General features: G+C 48.0%; 1 protein-coding gene across 2 annotated transcripts in view; it reads right to left on the bottom strand.

Annotated features, from left to right (window-relative positions):
- The window catches only part of JADE1 (jade family PHD finger 1), a 348115-nt gene that overhangs the window by 270679 nt on the left and 64101 nt on the right, over window positions 1–13335 (bottom strand). For both annotated transcript variants that reach the window (XM_030191739.1, XM_030191738.1), the window contains exon 3: window positions 727–812. In XM_030191739.1, the coding sequence (XP_030047599.1) occupies window positions 727–812 (86 nt within the window). The remainder of the gene's footprint in view (window positions 1–726; window positions 813–13335) is intronic.

Genomic DNA, 13335 nt, shown 5'->3' on the forward strand with positions numbered 1-13335 from the left:
ATGGGGGAGAAAAGGAGGGACCTGGCGCCACCAGGTTTGCACTTGCTCAAGAAGAGCCCTCAACCCCAGGCACTCAACAAAACCTAAAAATTAGGCTTGGAGACCTAGCCAGAGCTGCTGCTGTGTGTGACCACCACCTGCTGAGATAGAGAACATACTGAGGAGTTTCCGGCAGCACATGACCACATATAGGGAGGCAAAAGGATTGCTCTCTATCTCCACCTGCTGGTAGATGGACACAACCCACCAGTCTATGGATTGATCAGCATGATGATATGGAAGGTTTGATTTTCAACATATGTCTTCTCCGGTTTCTTGGAAGAGCCCTCTTTCCTACTCTCTGCTTTGTACCAGTTATGGATGCCCATGATAGATACGGTCCTGCTGCACCAGGTGCTCTTCTTAAAACCACAAGGACATGAGACATGTCAGGTAAAAAAAAAAAAAAGCCAAGGCAAAAGCTTCAAGAATAATTGGTGGGAAGCATTACTGTGAAGGATCCACTAAATGACATCACCCCAAGATTAAGAATACTGTCATCCTGCTTCTCCTCAGAGAAAGGCAGAAAGCTTTAGCAGATATCAAGGCTGTTAGCTGCACAAACAAAAAACAAGAGTATCACAGAAAAAGGACAGCAGTCAGTGAGGAAAGCAAGCAGAGAGCAAACACATGAATTTGTTTACTGTACAAGACAAAAAAAAATCTTGAATGCCATTCAGGTAATACCTCAGAAGGTTTCTTATCTTCATGCCTGGAGTATGAGTCTATCCTATTTTGAGATCTGGAATGCTGGAACCATAAGGGAGAGAAGCCTACAGGAAAAAAAAAATCAAGATGAAGTGATTAAAGCACACTGCAGATCTGAGGACAGGCATGATGCTCAAGATATTTATCCAACATAGGATATGATGTTACTTAAAAAAAAAAAAGGTAAAATTATGTATAATCATACCTGATAATTTTCTTTCCATTAATCATAGCTGATCAATCCATAGACTGGTGGGTTGTGTCCATCTACCAGCAGGTGGAGATAGAGAGCAAACTTTGCCTCCCTATATGTGGTCATGTGCTGCCGGAAACTCCTCAGTATGTCGATATCAAAGCTCCATCCGCAGGACTCAGCACTTAGAGAATTACACCCACGAAGGGACACTCTGCCCAGCTCACCACCGCCGAAACGGGGGAGGGGAATTAACCCAGCTCATCCCCACACAAGTGGGGGAGGGGAATCCGTCCAGCTCATCCCCGCGGAGCGGGGGAGGGACACCACACCCGCCGATGCGGGGGGATCTGGCTTATCCTGCAACCGCAACCGCGGGAGGAGCTGACTGACCCTAACACCGCCGAAGCGGGAGGGGTACAAAGCTGCCCTACAGCCGCACGAAGCGGGAGGGAGTGCCGGCAGAATTTTAAGTCTCAATCCAGCCCCGTAAAACGGAGGGGAGAGGAATGCAGCAGCTCACTGTAACACAAACTCGTCTTAACTCTTGAAGAATCCAAGTGAAAAAAACTTGAACACGAAGTCTTTCTGAAGTAACTGAAGACTAAACTTGAACCTGAAATGCAACCAGAATAAAAACAGTACAGATATCTGGGAGGGGCTATGGATTGATCAGCTATGATTAATGGAAAGAAAATTATCAGGTATGATTATACATAATTTTACCTTCCATATCATCAAGCTGATCAATCCATAGACTGGTGGGATGTACCGAAGCAGTACTCACCCAGGGCGGGACATTGAAATCCCTGACCTCAACACTGAAGCTCCAAACCGGGCCTCCGCCCGTGCAGCCACAGTCAAACGGTAATGCTTGGAGAATGTATGAGCCGAAGCCCAAGTTGCCGCCTTGCATATCTCTTCCAAGGAGACGGATCCGGCCTCTGCCATTGAGGCCGCCTGAGCTCTCGTGGAGTGAGCCTTCAGCTGGACAGGCGGCACCTTCCCCGCGGCCACATAAGCCGCTGCAATGGCTTCCTTGACCCATCTTGCCACTGTAGGCTTAGCAGCCTGCAGACCCTTACGAGGACCTGCAAACAGGACAAACAGATGATCCGATTTCCGGAAATCATTGGTCACTTCCAAGTATCTGATGATGACTCGTCTCACATCCAGATATTTAAGAGCAGAGTACTCCTCTGGGTAGTCCTCCCTACGAAAGGAAGGGTGACAGAGCTGCTGATTCACATGGAAGCGAGAAACAATCTTGGGCAGGAAGGAAGGCACTGTGCGAATAGTCACTCCTGCCTCAGTGAACTGCAGAAAAGGCTCTCGACATGAGAGCGCCTGGAGCTCGGAAACTCTTCTGGCTGAAGTGATAGCCACCAAAAAGACTGCTTTCAACGTCAGGTCTTTCAGAGATGCCCTCGACAAGGGTTCAAAAGGCGGCTTCTGCAATGCTCTTAGCACCAGGTTGAGATTCCACGCAGGCACCACTGAGTGCAGAGGAGGGCGCAGGTGATTAACTCCCTTGAGAAAGCGCACCACGTCTGGCTGTGAAGCCAGGGAAGCACCCTTCAGGCGGCCCCTGAAGCAAGCCAGAGCCGCTACCTGGACTTTAAGGGAACTGAGCGACAGGCCTTTCTCCAGACCTTCTTGCAGGAACGCCAACACTGAAGAAATTGGAGCAGTGAAGGGAGAAAGTGAGCCTGCTTCACACCACGCTGCAAAGATACGCCAAACCCTGGCGTAAGCAGTAGAAGTAGAGCGCTTCCTCGCTCTCAGCATAGTGGCGATGACCTTGTCTGAGAAGCCCTTCTTCCTCAGACGCTGCCGCTCAATAGCCAGGCCGTAAGACCAAAGGGGGAGGGATCCTCCATCACCACGGGACCCTGATGTAACAGGCCCTGCTCCACTGACAGCCGCAGAGGATCGTCCACTGAGAGCCTGATCAAGTCCGCATACCAGGGACGCCTGGGCCAATCCGGACCCACCAGGATTACCCTGCCGGGATGCTTTGCCACCCGGTCTAGCACCCTGCCCAACATGGGCCAGGGCGGGAACACATAGAGAAGCTCTTGTGTCGGCCACTGTTGGAGAAGAGCATCTACTCCCAGGGATCGAGGGTCCCGTCCTCTGCTGAAAAAGCGCGGCACTTGGCAATTGGCCGATGACGCCATCAGATCTAGGCTCGGCTGGCCCCAGCGCTTCGTGATGTCCAAGAACGCCTGAGCAGATAGCTGCCACTCTCCGGGCTCCAAGGTATGGCGACTGAGAAAGTCCGCCTTGACATTCATGACTCCGGCAATGTGGGCCGCTGAAAGCTGCTCCAGGTTCACTTCCGCCCACTGGCAAAGATTCATAGCCTCCTTGGCTAGAGGGGCGCTCTTGGTACCTCCCTGGCGGTTGACATAGGCCACAGCAGTGGCATTGTCCGACAGGACCCGTACCGGCTTCAACACCAGTACCGAGATGAACTCCAAAAGCGCCAACCGAATGGCCCTGAGTTCCAGGAGGTTGATAGACCACTTTGCCTCTGCAGGAGACCAGAGCCCCTGCGCTGTCCTTCCCAAGCAGTGGGCTCCCCAGCCCGACGAGGCGTCCGTCGTGACGACAATCCACTCTGGGGTCACCAGAGGCATTCCTGCAGACAACTTGTCTGTCTGCATCCACCAGCTCAGCGCCTTGCGCACTGCTGGGTCCAAGGGAAGGCGCACAGCATAATCCTCCGACATCGGAGTCCAGCGCTGCAGCAAAGAGTGTTGAAGCGGTCTCATATGAGCCCTGGCCCAGGGCACAACTTCCATCGTGGCCGTCATAGAACCCAACAGCTGCACATAGTCCCAAGCCCGAAGGGGAGAGGCTACTAGGAACTGGTCCACCTGAGCCTGAAGTTTGACAATCCGATTGTCTGGCAGGAACACTCTGCCCACTTGGGTGTCGAATCGAACTCCCAGGTACTCCAGGGACTGAGTCGGGCGCAGCTGGCTCTTCTCCCAGTTGATGATCCATCCCAGGGAGCTCAAAAGAGCAACTACCCGGTCCACAGCTTTGCCGCACTCTGCATAAGAGGGGGCTCGGATCAACCAGTCGTCCAGATAAGGATGGACTTGTACCCCTTCCTTTCGTAGGAAGGCCGCGATGACCACCATTACTTTGGAAAAGGTCCGCGGAGCAGTAGCCAACCCGAACGGGAGGGCTCTGAACTGGAAGTGTCGTCCCAGGACTGCAAAACGCAGAAAGCGTTGATGAGGAGGCCAGATGGGAATATGCAGGTACGCTTCCTTGATGTCCAAGGATGCCAGGAACTCTCCTGCCTTCACTGCTGCTATAACAGAGCGGAGAGTCTCCATGCGAAAGTGCCGCACTTTCAAGGCCCGATTGACCCCTTGAGGTCGAGGATAGGCCGGACAGAACCTCCTTTCTTTGGTACCACAAAGTAAATGGAGTAACGTCCCTTGCCAAGCTGACTTTCTGGCACCGGAACGACTGCGCCCAGGCGGATCAGATTGTCCAAGGTCTGCTGCACTGCCACAGCTTTGACCGGAGACTTGCAGGGAGAGAGTACAAACCCGTCTTTTAAGGGTCGGCAGAATTCTAGTTTGTAGCCGTCTCTGATGACTTCCAGCACCCACGCGTCTGAAGTTATTGTGGTCCACTCGCCCAGAAACGAGGACAGCCGTCCTCCAATCTGCACTGGGGCGTGGACCAAGACCCCGTCATTGGGTACGAGACCCTGGGGGAGGACCGGAGGGAGCACCTCCGGGACGGCGGTCTCTGCGAAAGGAATGCTGCTTGGGGGAGAAATTCCTCTTGAAGGAAGAGGGGGCAGAGCCCGACTTGCCCGGGCGGTACCGACGGGCTTCCTGCAACCGTCCTCTGAAGGTACCGGGACGAGTACTAGCCCGAGCCCTGACCTCTGGTAACTTCTTGCCCTTAGACGTGCCGAGATCGGTCACGATTTTGTCCAGCTCGACCCCAAAGAGCAGCTTGCCTTTAAAAGGCAACCTAGCCAGGCGGGATTTAGAGGCGTGGTCAGCAGACCAATGTTTCAGCCAAAGCCACCGCCGCGCAGAGATTGTCTGAGCCATGCCTTTCGCTGAGGCCCTCAAGACATCATACAGCAAGTCTGCCAAATAGGCTAAGCCCGATTCCAGGGCCGGCCAATCAGCCCTCAAGGAAGGATCCGAGGGGGAAGCCCGCTGCACCATAGTCAGGCACGCCCTGGCCACATAGGAGCCGCAAACTGAGGCCTGCAAATTTAAAGCAGCCGCCTCAAAGGACGACCTTAAGGCCGCCTCCAATCTTCTGTCTTGGGCGTCCTTTAGGGCTGTGCCACCTTCCACCGGCAAAGCCGTTTTCTTAGTCACCGCAGTGATTAAAGAATCCACGGTAGGCCACAGATAGGCCTCACATTCACTCACAGCCAAAGGATAGAGGCGGGACATAGCCCTAGCCACTTTAAGGCTCGCTTCTGGGACATCCCATTGAGCCGAAATTAAGGTGTGCATGGCATCGTGCACGTGGAAGGTTCTAGGCGGGCGCTTCATCCCCAGCATAATGGCAGAGCCAACAGGGGCTGAGGGAGAGACGTCCTCCGGAGAGGAAATCTTCAAAGTGTCCATGGCCTGTAACAACAGGTTGGGCAAATCCTCTGGGCTAAAAAGCCGCGCTGCAGAGGGGTCATCCGCTCCATCCGAGCGGGGATCCGTCTCCTCCAAGGAATCCGCAAAGGACCGTTGGGAGACCTCAGACACGCTGCCCTCATCTACATCGGAGGAGACAAATTCCTCCAAGGCCTGGGAATCAACCCGAGGGCGTTTACCTCTGGGAACCTCAACCTCTTTACCAGACGAGGGAGCAGGGGCAGCGTTGTGCATGAGGAAGGCCTGATGCAGCAGCAAAACAAACTCGGGGGAGAAACCCCCCAGACTGTGTACTTCCGCAGTCTGGGCAACAGCCCTAGACGCACCCTCAACCGGCGCTCGCAATAGCGGGGGAGAGACATGCTGCGCATCCAAAATGGCGTCCGGCGCGAAACTCCGCGAAGGAGCCGCGCGGGAAGAACGGCTCTTAACTTTAGCCGCTTCTGTGCCGTCGCCCAAATTAAGGGCGTTCATGGCATTAATGTCTCCAACCTCAAGGGCGGCCCAAGAAGAAGCCGTCCGAGCCGCGTGGCCGGCCAAGATGGCGGAGGCGAGGAGCGGGGGATGGGCGTTTATGGCGGGAAAAACCGCCACGCCGGAGGAAGGACCGGGACATTCATCGGTCACGAAACTGTCTCCCAACAAGGGCGAATCAGGCTTGAAGACCCCCGCATCCCCTCTAGAAGCGCTCAAGCGACCCGGGGAGCGACCCTTTGCGCCCTCGCCCTCCGACGCCATATGCCACGAGGAGAAGAATCGGGGAACCCCCTGCCCGCTATAAAAAGGTAAAAATTACCTGCTGTCCGCTCCGAGTTGTAACGACCTGGTGTCCCAGTGAGTAGCTGCAATAGACGCTTAAATAAACGTCGAAATAAACGCCTTTAAAGACGTTCAAAATTTTTTTTTTTTTTTTTTTAACGGAGCCAGCGGGAGGGGGGAGAAAAGGAGGGACCTGGCACCACCAGGTTTGCACTTGCTCAAAAGAGCCCTCAACCCCAGGCACTCAACAAACCTAAAAATTAGGCTTGGAGGCCTAGCCAGAGCTGCTGCTGTGTGTGACCACCACCTGCTGAGATAGAGAACATACTGAGGAGTTTCCGGCAGCACATGACCACATATAGGGAGGCAAAGTTTGCTCTCTATCTCCACCTGCTGGTAGATGGACACAACCCACCAGTCTATGGATTGATCAGCTTGATGATATGGAAATAATAATTAAAAAAAAATTATATTTGGATGTAGCTCATGCCTTTTCAGCAGTTGCTCAAGGCCAAGTTACCTTCAGGTTCACTGGGAGCTTCTCTGTCCCCAGAGGGCTTACAATCTAATTTTGCACCCGAGGCAATAAAAGATTAAGTGACACTCAAGATCACATGTAGCAGCAGCATGATTTGAACCCTGGCTTCCTGGCTGCTTGTCCGTTGCTCTAATTACTAGATATGTATCAAATATACATAAAAGGTGTACCACATTTTCAGTGGATTTCATACAAGAGACATTTTACAGACTATCAAAGATGTGAAAATGATACCTCCATATGTATACACAGAAGCAGCAAGAGAGCAGAAAATAGGTGACAACAGCGAAGGTGACTCAAAAATCAGACGATTTGCCTACAGCCCAGTAGCCTAAGAAAGCGTTCCAGTTGTCTTGGTGCACGGAGCACCCAGTTTGTTCTTTAGTTTTCCTCATTTTAACCACAAATATTGCTGCATGTGAATATTTTGCTGCAATTGAAGAGACTCCTGATGCAGGCCATGTTGGCTGAAACACAGCTGTGTTGGGTCTTGTTTGCTTCACAATAAACATTTTGACCATCTGTAGCATCGTCTGCTGATTTCTGAGTCACCTTCGCTGTTGTGTCACCTAATGATACCTCCATACCATCACTACATTTCTACTTCCTGACAAAGGAAAACAGAAATATTTAACAGTTAAAGAGAAATCATTTTTGACTGCATCACAAAGAAAAAAATGGATCATCAAGTTGTGATTTTATACATTTGTAAAATTAAGTGACATTACTACCCTTGTCCAGAATTTCATCACAACGACATCTTTAAGAAATGTCCAATGATTAACCTCCATTTCCTGTGGAGTATTGTTTACATTGTAACAAGACATCTATCAGCCACCTCTAAAATTTAGACACCAGAAAGAAAAAAAGCATGGAACAGTAGTATTCAGGGAGAAGGCAGGGGCATCAGCATCAAGAAGGTCCAAACGAGACCTAGAGTCAATTATCAGTAGATAGAACATAAAAATTAAAAAAAAAAAAAAAAAATGGGTCAGACCATCAGTATCCTGCTTCCAAACAGTGTCCAAACTAGGTCATGAGTACCTGGCAGAATCACAAATAGTAGCAAGATTCCATGCTATCGATACCAGGGCAAGCAGTGGTTTCCCCCATGTCTATCTCCATAGGAAACTAACACTAACTCGGATAAACTTTTCAGATTTGCAGCCGAATATGCAGCCCCAACCTTAAACAGATAGAATACCCATTTAAAGTTTGGTCTGTTATTTCTGTGATCATAGTAGATGACAGCAGAAAAAGACCTTCACAGTCCATCTAGTCTGCCCAACAATTCAAACTCATATGTGCTACTTTATGTGTATACCTGAGCTTGATTTGTTTCTGCCATTTTCAGGGCACAGACCGTAGAAGTCTGCCCAGAACAAGGCCCACCCCCCCCCCCCCCCCAACCACCAGCCCTGCCTCCCCCCACCGGCTCTGCAACCCAATCTCGGCTAAGCTTCTGAGGATCCCTTCCTTCCGAACAGGATTCCTCTATGTTTATTCCACGTATTCTTGAATTCCGTTACCGTCTTCATCTCCACCACCTCCCTCGGGAGGGCATTCCAAGTATCCACACTCTCTCTGTGAAAAAATACTTCCTGACATTTTTCTTGAGTCTGCCCCCCTTCAATCTAATTTTATGTTCTCTCGTTTTACTGCCTTCCCATCTCCAGAAAAGGTTTGTTTGCAGATTTATACCTTTCAAATATTTGAACGTCTGTATCGCACCACCCCTGTTTCTCCTCTCCTCCAGGGTATACATGTTCGGGTGCGCAAGTCTCTCCTCATACGTCTTGTAATGCAAATCCCATACCATTTTCGCAGCTTTTCTTTGCACCGCTTCAATTCTTTTTACATCCTTAGCAAGATATGGCCTCCAAAACTGAACACAATACTCCAGGTGTGGCCTCACCAAAGACTTCACCTCTTTTCTTCTGCTGGTCACACCTCTCTCTATACATCCTAACAACCTTCTAGCTACGGCCACCACCTTGTCACACTGTTTCGTCGCCTTCAGATCCTCAGATACTATCACCCCACAGTCCCTCTCCCCGTCTGTACCTATCAGACTCTCCCCACTTAACACATACATCTCCTGTGGATTTCTACACCCTAAGTGCATCACTTTGCATTTCTTCACTTTGAATTTCAATTGTCAAACCTTGGGACCATTCTTCTAGCTTCCGTAGGTCCTTTTTCATGTTTTCCACTCCCTCCCGGGTGTCCACTCTGTTACAAATCTTAGTATCATCCGCAAAAAGGCAAACTTTACCTTCTAATCCTTCAACAATGTCACTCACAAATATATTGAACAGAATTGGCCCTAGCACCGATCCCTGAGTTACTCCACTACTCACCTTTCCCTCCTCCGAGCGAATTCCATTCACCACCACCCTCTGGCGTCTGTCCGTCAACCAGTTCCTAATCCAGTTTACCAAAACGGGTCCTATTTTCAGCCCATCAAGTTTATTTAAGAGCCTCCTGTGGGGAACCGTGTCAAAAGCTTTGCTGAAATCTAAGTAGATTACGTCCATAGCACGTCCACGATTCAATTCTCCGGTCACCCAGTCAAAGAATTCAATGAGATTCGTTTGGCATGATTTCCCTTTGGTAAAACCATGTTGTCTGGGATCTTGCAACTTATTGTCTTCCAGGAAATGTACTATCCTTTCCTTCAGCATCGCTTCCATTACTTTTTCAATAACCGAAGTGAGGCTTACCGGCCTGTAGTTTCCAGCTTCTTCTCTATCACCACTTTTGTGAAGAGGAACCACATCTGCCGTTTTCTACTCCCACGGAACCTCTCCTGTCTATAAGGATTTATTAAACAAAGAGGACTTGAAATAGACAAGTTTAAAAAAAAAAAACAGCTAAATTTCACCAGCTTTTAACCCAACCTATCCCTACCATTGCCTCCTTTCATATGGTCTAATTCTGGCCATATTTCCATTATACCGCCGGAATTTCTTCCCCTTTTTGAATACCGACTCCAAAGCAACCAGGAATACTATAATAGAAAAGTATTTACATAAAAGGAAATGTTACACAAGAATTTGATATAGCAGTAAGTCAAAATTGTGTAACAAATTCTAAATTTAAGAGAATTATTGACTAGTTTTTCAAACCAGATATTTTCTCTCCACAGTCTATTTCCTTTACTGTTGTCACATTCTTATTCAATTATTTTCCTGTCATCTTTCTCCTTCTTCAAACTCCCACCCTGCATTTCTCGATTCCTCTTCTTTCACACCTTTGCATCTTGCTGTCTTCTGGCTTACGAGGCCAGCATCCTAGCTCTGAGCTCCCCCCTCCCTCTTTCCCTCTCTTCCTAGTGTATATTTTTACTTACTGTAAACCTCTTAGACAGCTGACAAGAGCGGTACATCAAGCCCTAATAAACCTGAAGCCTCATCTCACCTCCCCCCTTACTAGCCTTTCAGCTTTTCTTCCCCCCCCCCCCCCCCCACCAAAAAAAAAAACCCTCTTCTTTCCTTATCCTACTCTTACCTTCTCTTTCAGGCTAACAGCTTCCTCCCTCAACTCTATCCACTCAGACTTGCCCTCGATCCCAGCCTCTCTATACCCCATCCCCATAGCCTTATACCTCCCCCAATCCTCCTCCTTCCTTCCTAAGTTCCCTCTTCCTGCATATTATCCTTCACCCATTTTTTTCAATGAAAGCCTTACCTCCCTCATCCTTTCATATGCCCGAACTTTTTCTCTACCCTCTCTTACCACAGCAGCTAGACTAATAGGAAATGAAAGAAACCTTCATGCACCTAGACGATGTACTGAGCCAAACTGGTTAAAAGAATGAAAAATCACCTGGGCCGGATGGCACTAAAAACTCGCTCTAGATTCAAAAATTCAATAAGGGTTTAACCACTGCACTTATTCAAATGATTAAAAAAATAACAGCAGGGTTGACATATGGCACAGGTGTGGGTATAATTAGGAGGAAAAAGCCTCGAGAAAACTCCTCTTTTGTGCAACCGAATGCTTTAATCGGAGTTGGACCTTCTCATCATAGGCTAAAAAAACTTGAACATGAAATTGCTGATCAGCTTTGGGGGGGGGGGGGGGGAAGAAACAGATGAGGGGAGATATGATTGAGGTCTACAAAATCCTGAATGGTGTAGAACGATTAGAAGTAAATCGATTTTTTACTCGTTCCAAAAGTACAAAGACTAGGGAACACTCGAAGTTACATGGAATGACTTTTAAAGCTAATAAGAGGAAATATTTTTTCACTCAACGAATAGTTAAGCTCTGGAACACTTTGCCAGAGGATGTAGTAACAGTGGTTAGCATATCTGAATTTTTAAAAAAGTTTGGACAAATCCCTGGAGTCCATAGTCTGCTATTGAGAAAGACTCCTTGCCCCAGGATTGGTAGCATGCAATGTTGCTGCTAATTGGATTCTGCCAGGTACTTGTGACCTGACTTGGTCACTATTTGGAAAACAGTATACTGGGCTAGATGGGCCATAGGCCTAACCCAGTATAGCTACTCTTATGTTCTTATGCTGTTGATCCATAACCTGTCGTTAAAATCATTCATAGTACCTGAAGACAAAGGTGGACAGTGTAACGCCAATTTTTAAAAAGGGTTTCGGAGTGAACCAGGAAATTACATCAGTGCTGGACAAAACAGTGGAAACTATAGATAAACAAGGTTTAATTAGACACAATAAGCAAGGGAATGCCAAGGGAAGTCTTGCCTCACCAATTTGCTTCATTTCTTTGAAGACGTGAATAAACACGTGGATAAAGGTGAGCTAGTTGATATAGAGGCATATTTTCAAAGCACTTAGCCTTCCAAAGTTCCACAGAAACCTATGGAACTTTGGCAGGCTAAGTGCTTTGAAAATATACAACACAGTATATCTAGATTTTCAGAAAGCTTTTGACAAAGTTCCTCATGAGAGACTCCTGGGATAGAAGGCAATGTCCTTCTGTGGATTAGGAATTGGTTAGACAGAAATCAAAGTGTAGAGTTAAATGGTCATTTTTTCTCAATCGAGGAGGGTGGAGCGCCGAAGAGATCTCTACTGGAACCAGTGCTATTTAACATATCTGTAAATGATATGGAAATCGCAAGAAAAGTGAGGTAATTAAATTTGCAGATGACAGAAAACTATTCAAAGTTGTCAAAACGAATGCGGATTGTGAAAAATTGCAGGAAGACCTTAAGAAACTAGAAGACTGGGCATCCAAATGGCAGATGAAATTTAATGTACACAAATGCAAAGTGATGCACACTGGGAAGAATAATCCAAATCATAATTTTCTGATGCTAGGGTACACCTGAGGAGTCCGCACCCAAGAAAAATATCTAGGTGTCATTGTAGACAATACACTAAAATCTTCCGCCAGTTTGTGGCGGCGTCCAAAAAAAGCAAACAGGATGCTAGGAATTATTAGGAAAAGGATGCTAAGACCAAGAATATAATAATGCTTCTGTATCGCTCCATGATGGGGCCTCACCTTGAATATTGCATTCAATTCTGGTCATCGCATCTCAAAAGAGATATAATAGAATTAGAAATGTTTCAAAGAAGAGCAACCAAAATGATAAAGGGGATGGAACTCCTCTCATATGAGGAAAGGCTAAGTCTCTTCAGCTTGGAACAGAGACAGCTGAGGGGGGATATGATTGAGGTCTACAAAATCTTAAGTAAAGTAGAAGGGGTAAAAGTGAATTGATTTTTCACTCTTTCAAACAGTATAACGACAAGGGGACACACAATGAAGGGAACAAAAGATAGAGACCAAAGCTGAGAAGGAACCCCTGAAGTGGTCTGATGCGGAATCAGGCTCATGGAAGAATGTCCAAGAAGAGACATTGCACCCAGAACCTAAACATACTCCCAGAACCCTGGACCTGATAGGGTAAGTACAACCTGACTTGGGTTGGCATCTGTTGCTGAGGAACAACATGAAGAAAGGACTTCCCAAGCCTAAGTAGAATATCACTCCCAGGTACACCAAGATTTGTGCTGGAAAAAACTTACTCTTGGTGAAATTGAATATTAATCCTATGGACTAAAGAAAGCGAAGATACTTACCTGTAGCAGGTATTCTCAGAGGACAACACGCTGATTGTTCTCACGTGTGGGTTGACGTCAGCGACGGCCCAGGAATCGACAAAAAATTTTGCAAGCAAAATAAAATCAAAGTCTTTCGAGAGAGTTTCGTCGCGCACACAGCGCGAACTGCGCATGCGCAAACGACTTCTCGCCCGCTGCTTGAGTGTGCCTCTTCAGTTTAACCAAAAAGCATATAAACAAGAAAACAACAATAACAACTCCAAAGGAGAGGAGGGCGGGTTTGTGAGAACAATCAGCCTGCTGTCCTCTGAGAATACCTGCAACAGGTAAGCATCTTCGCATTCTCGGAGGACAAGCAGGCTGCTTGTTCTCACATGTGGGGTATCCCTAGCAACCAGGC

The sequence above is a fragment of the Microcaecilia unicolor genome, chromosome 2 (assembly GCF_901765095.1).
Source record: "Microcaecilia unicolor chromosome 2, aMicUni1.1, whole genome shotgun sequence".
In the NCBI taxonomy this organism is placed as follows: Eukaryota; Metazoa; Chordata; class Amphibia; order Gymnophiona; family Siphonopidae; genus Microcaecilia; species Microcaecilia unicolor.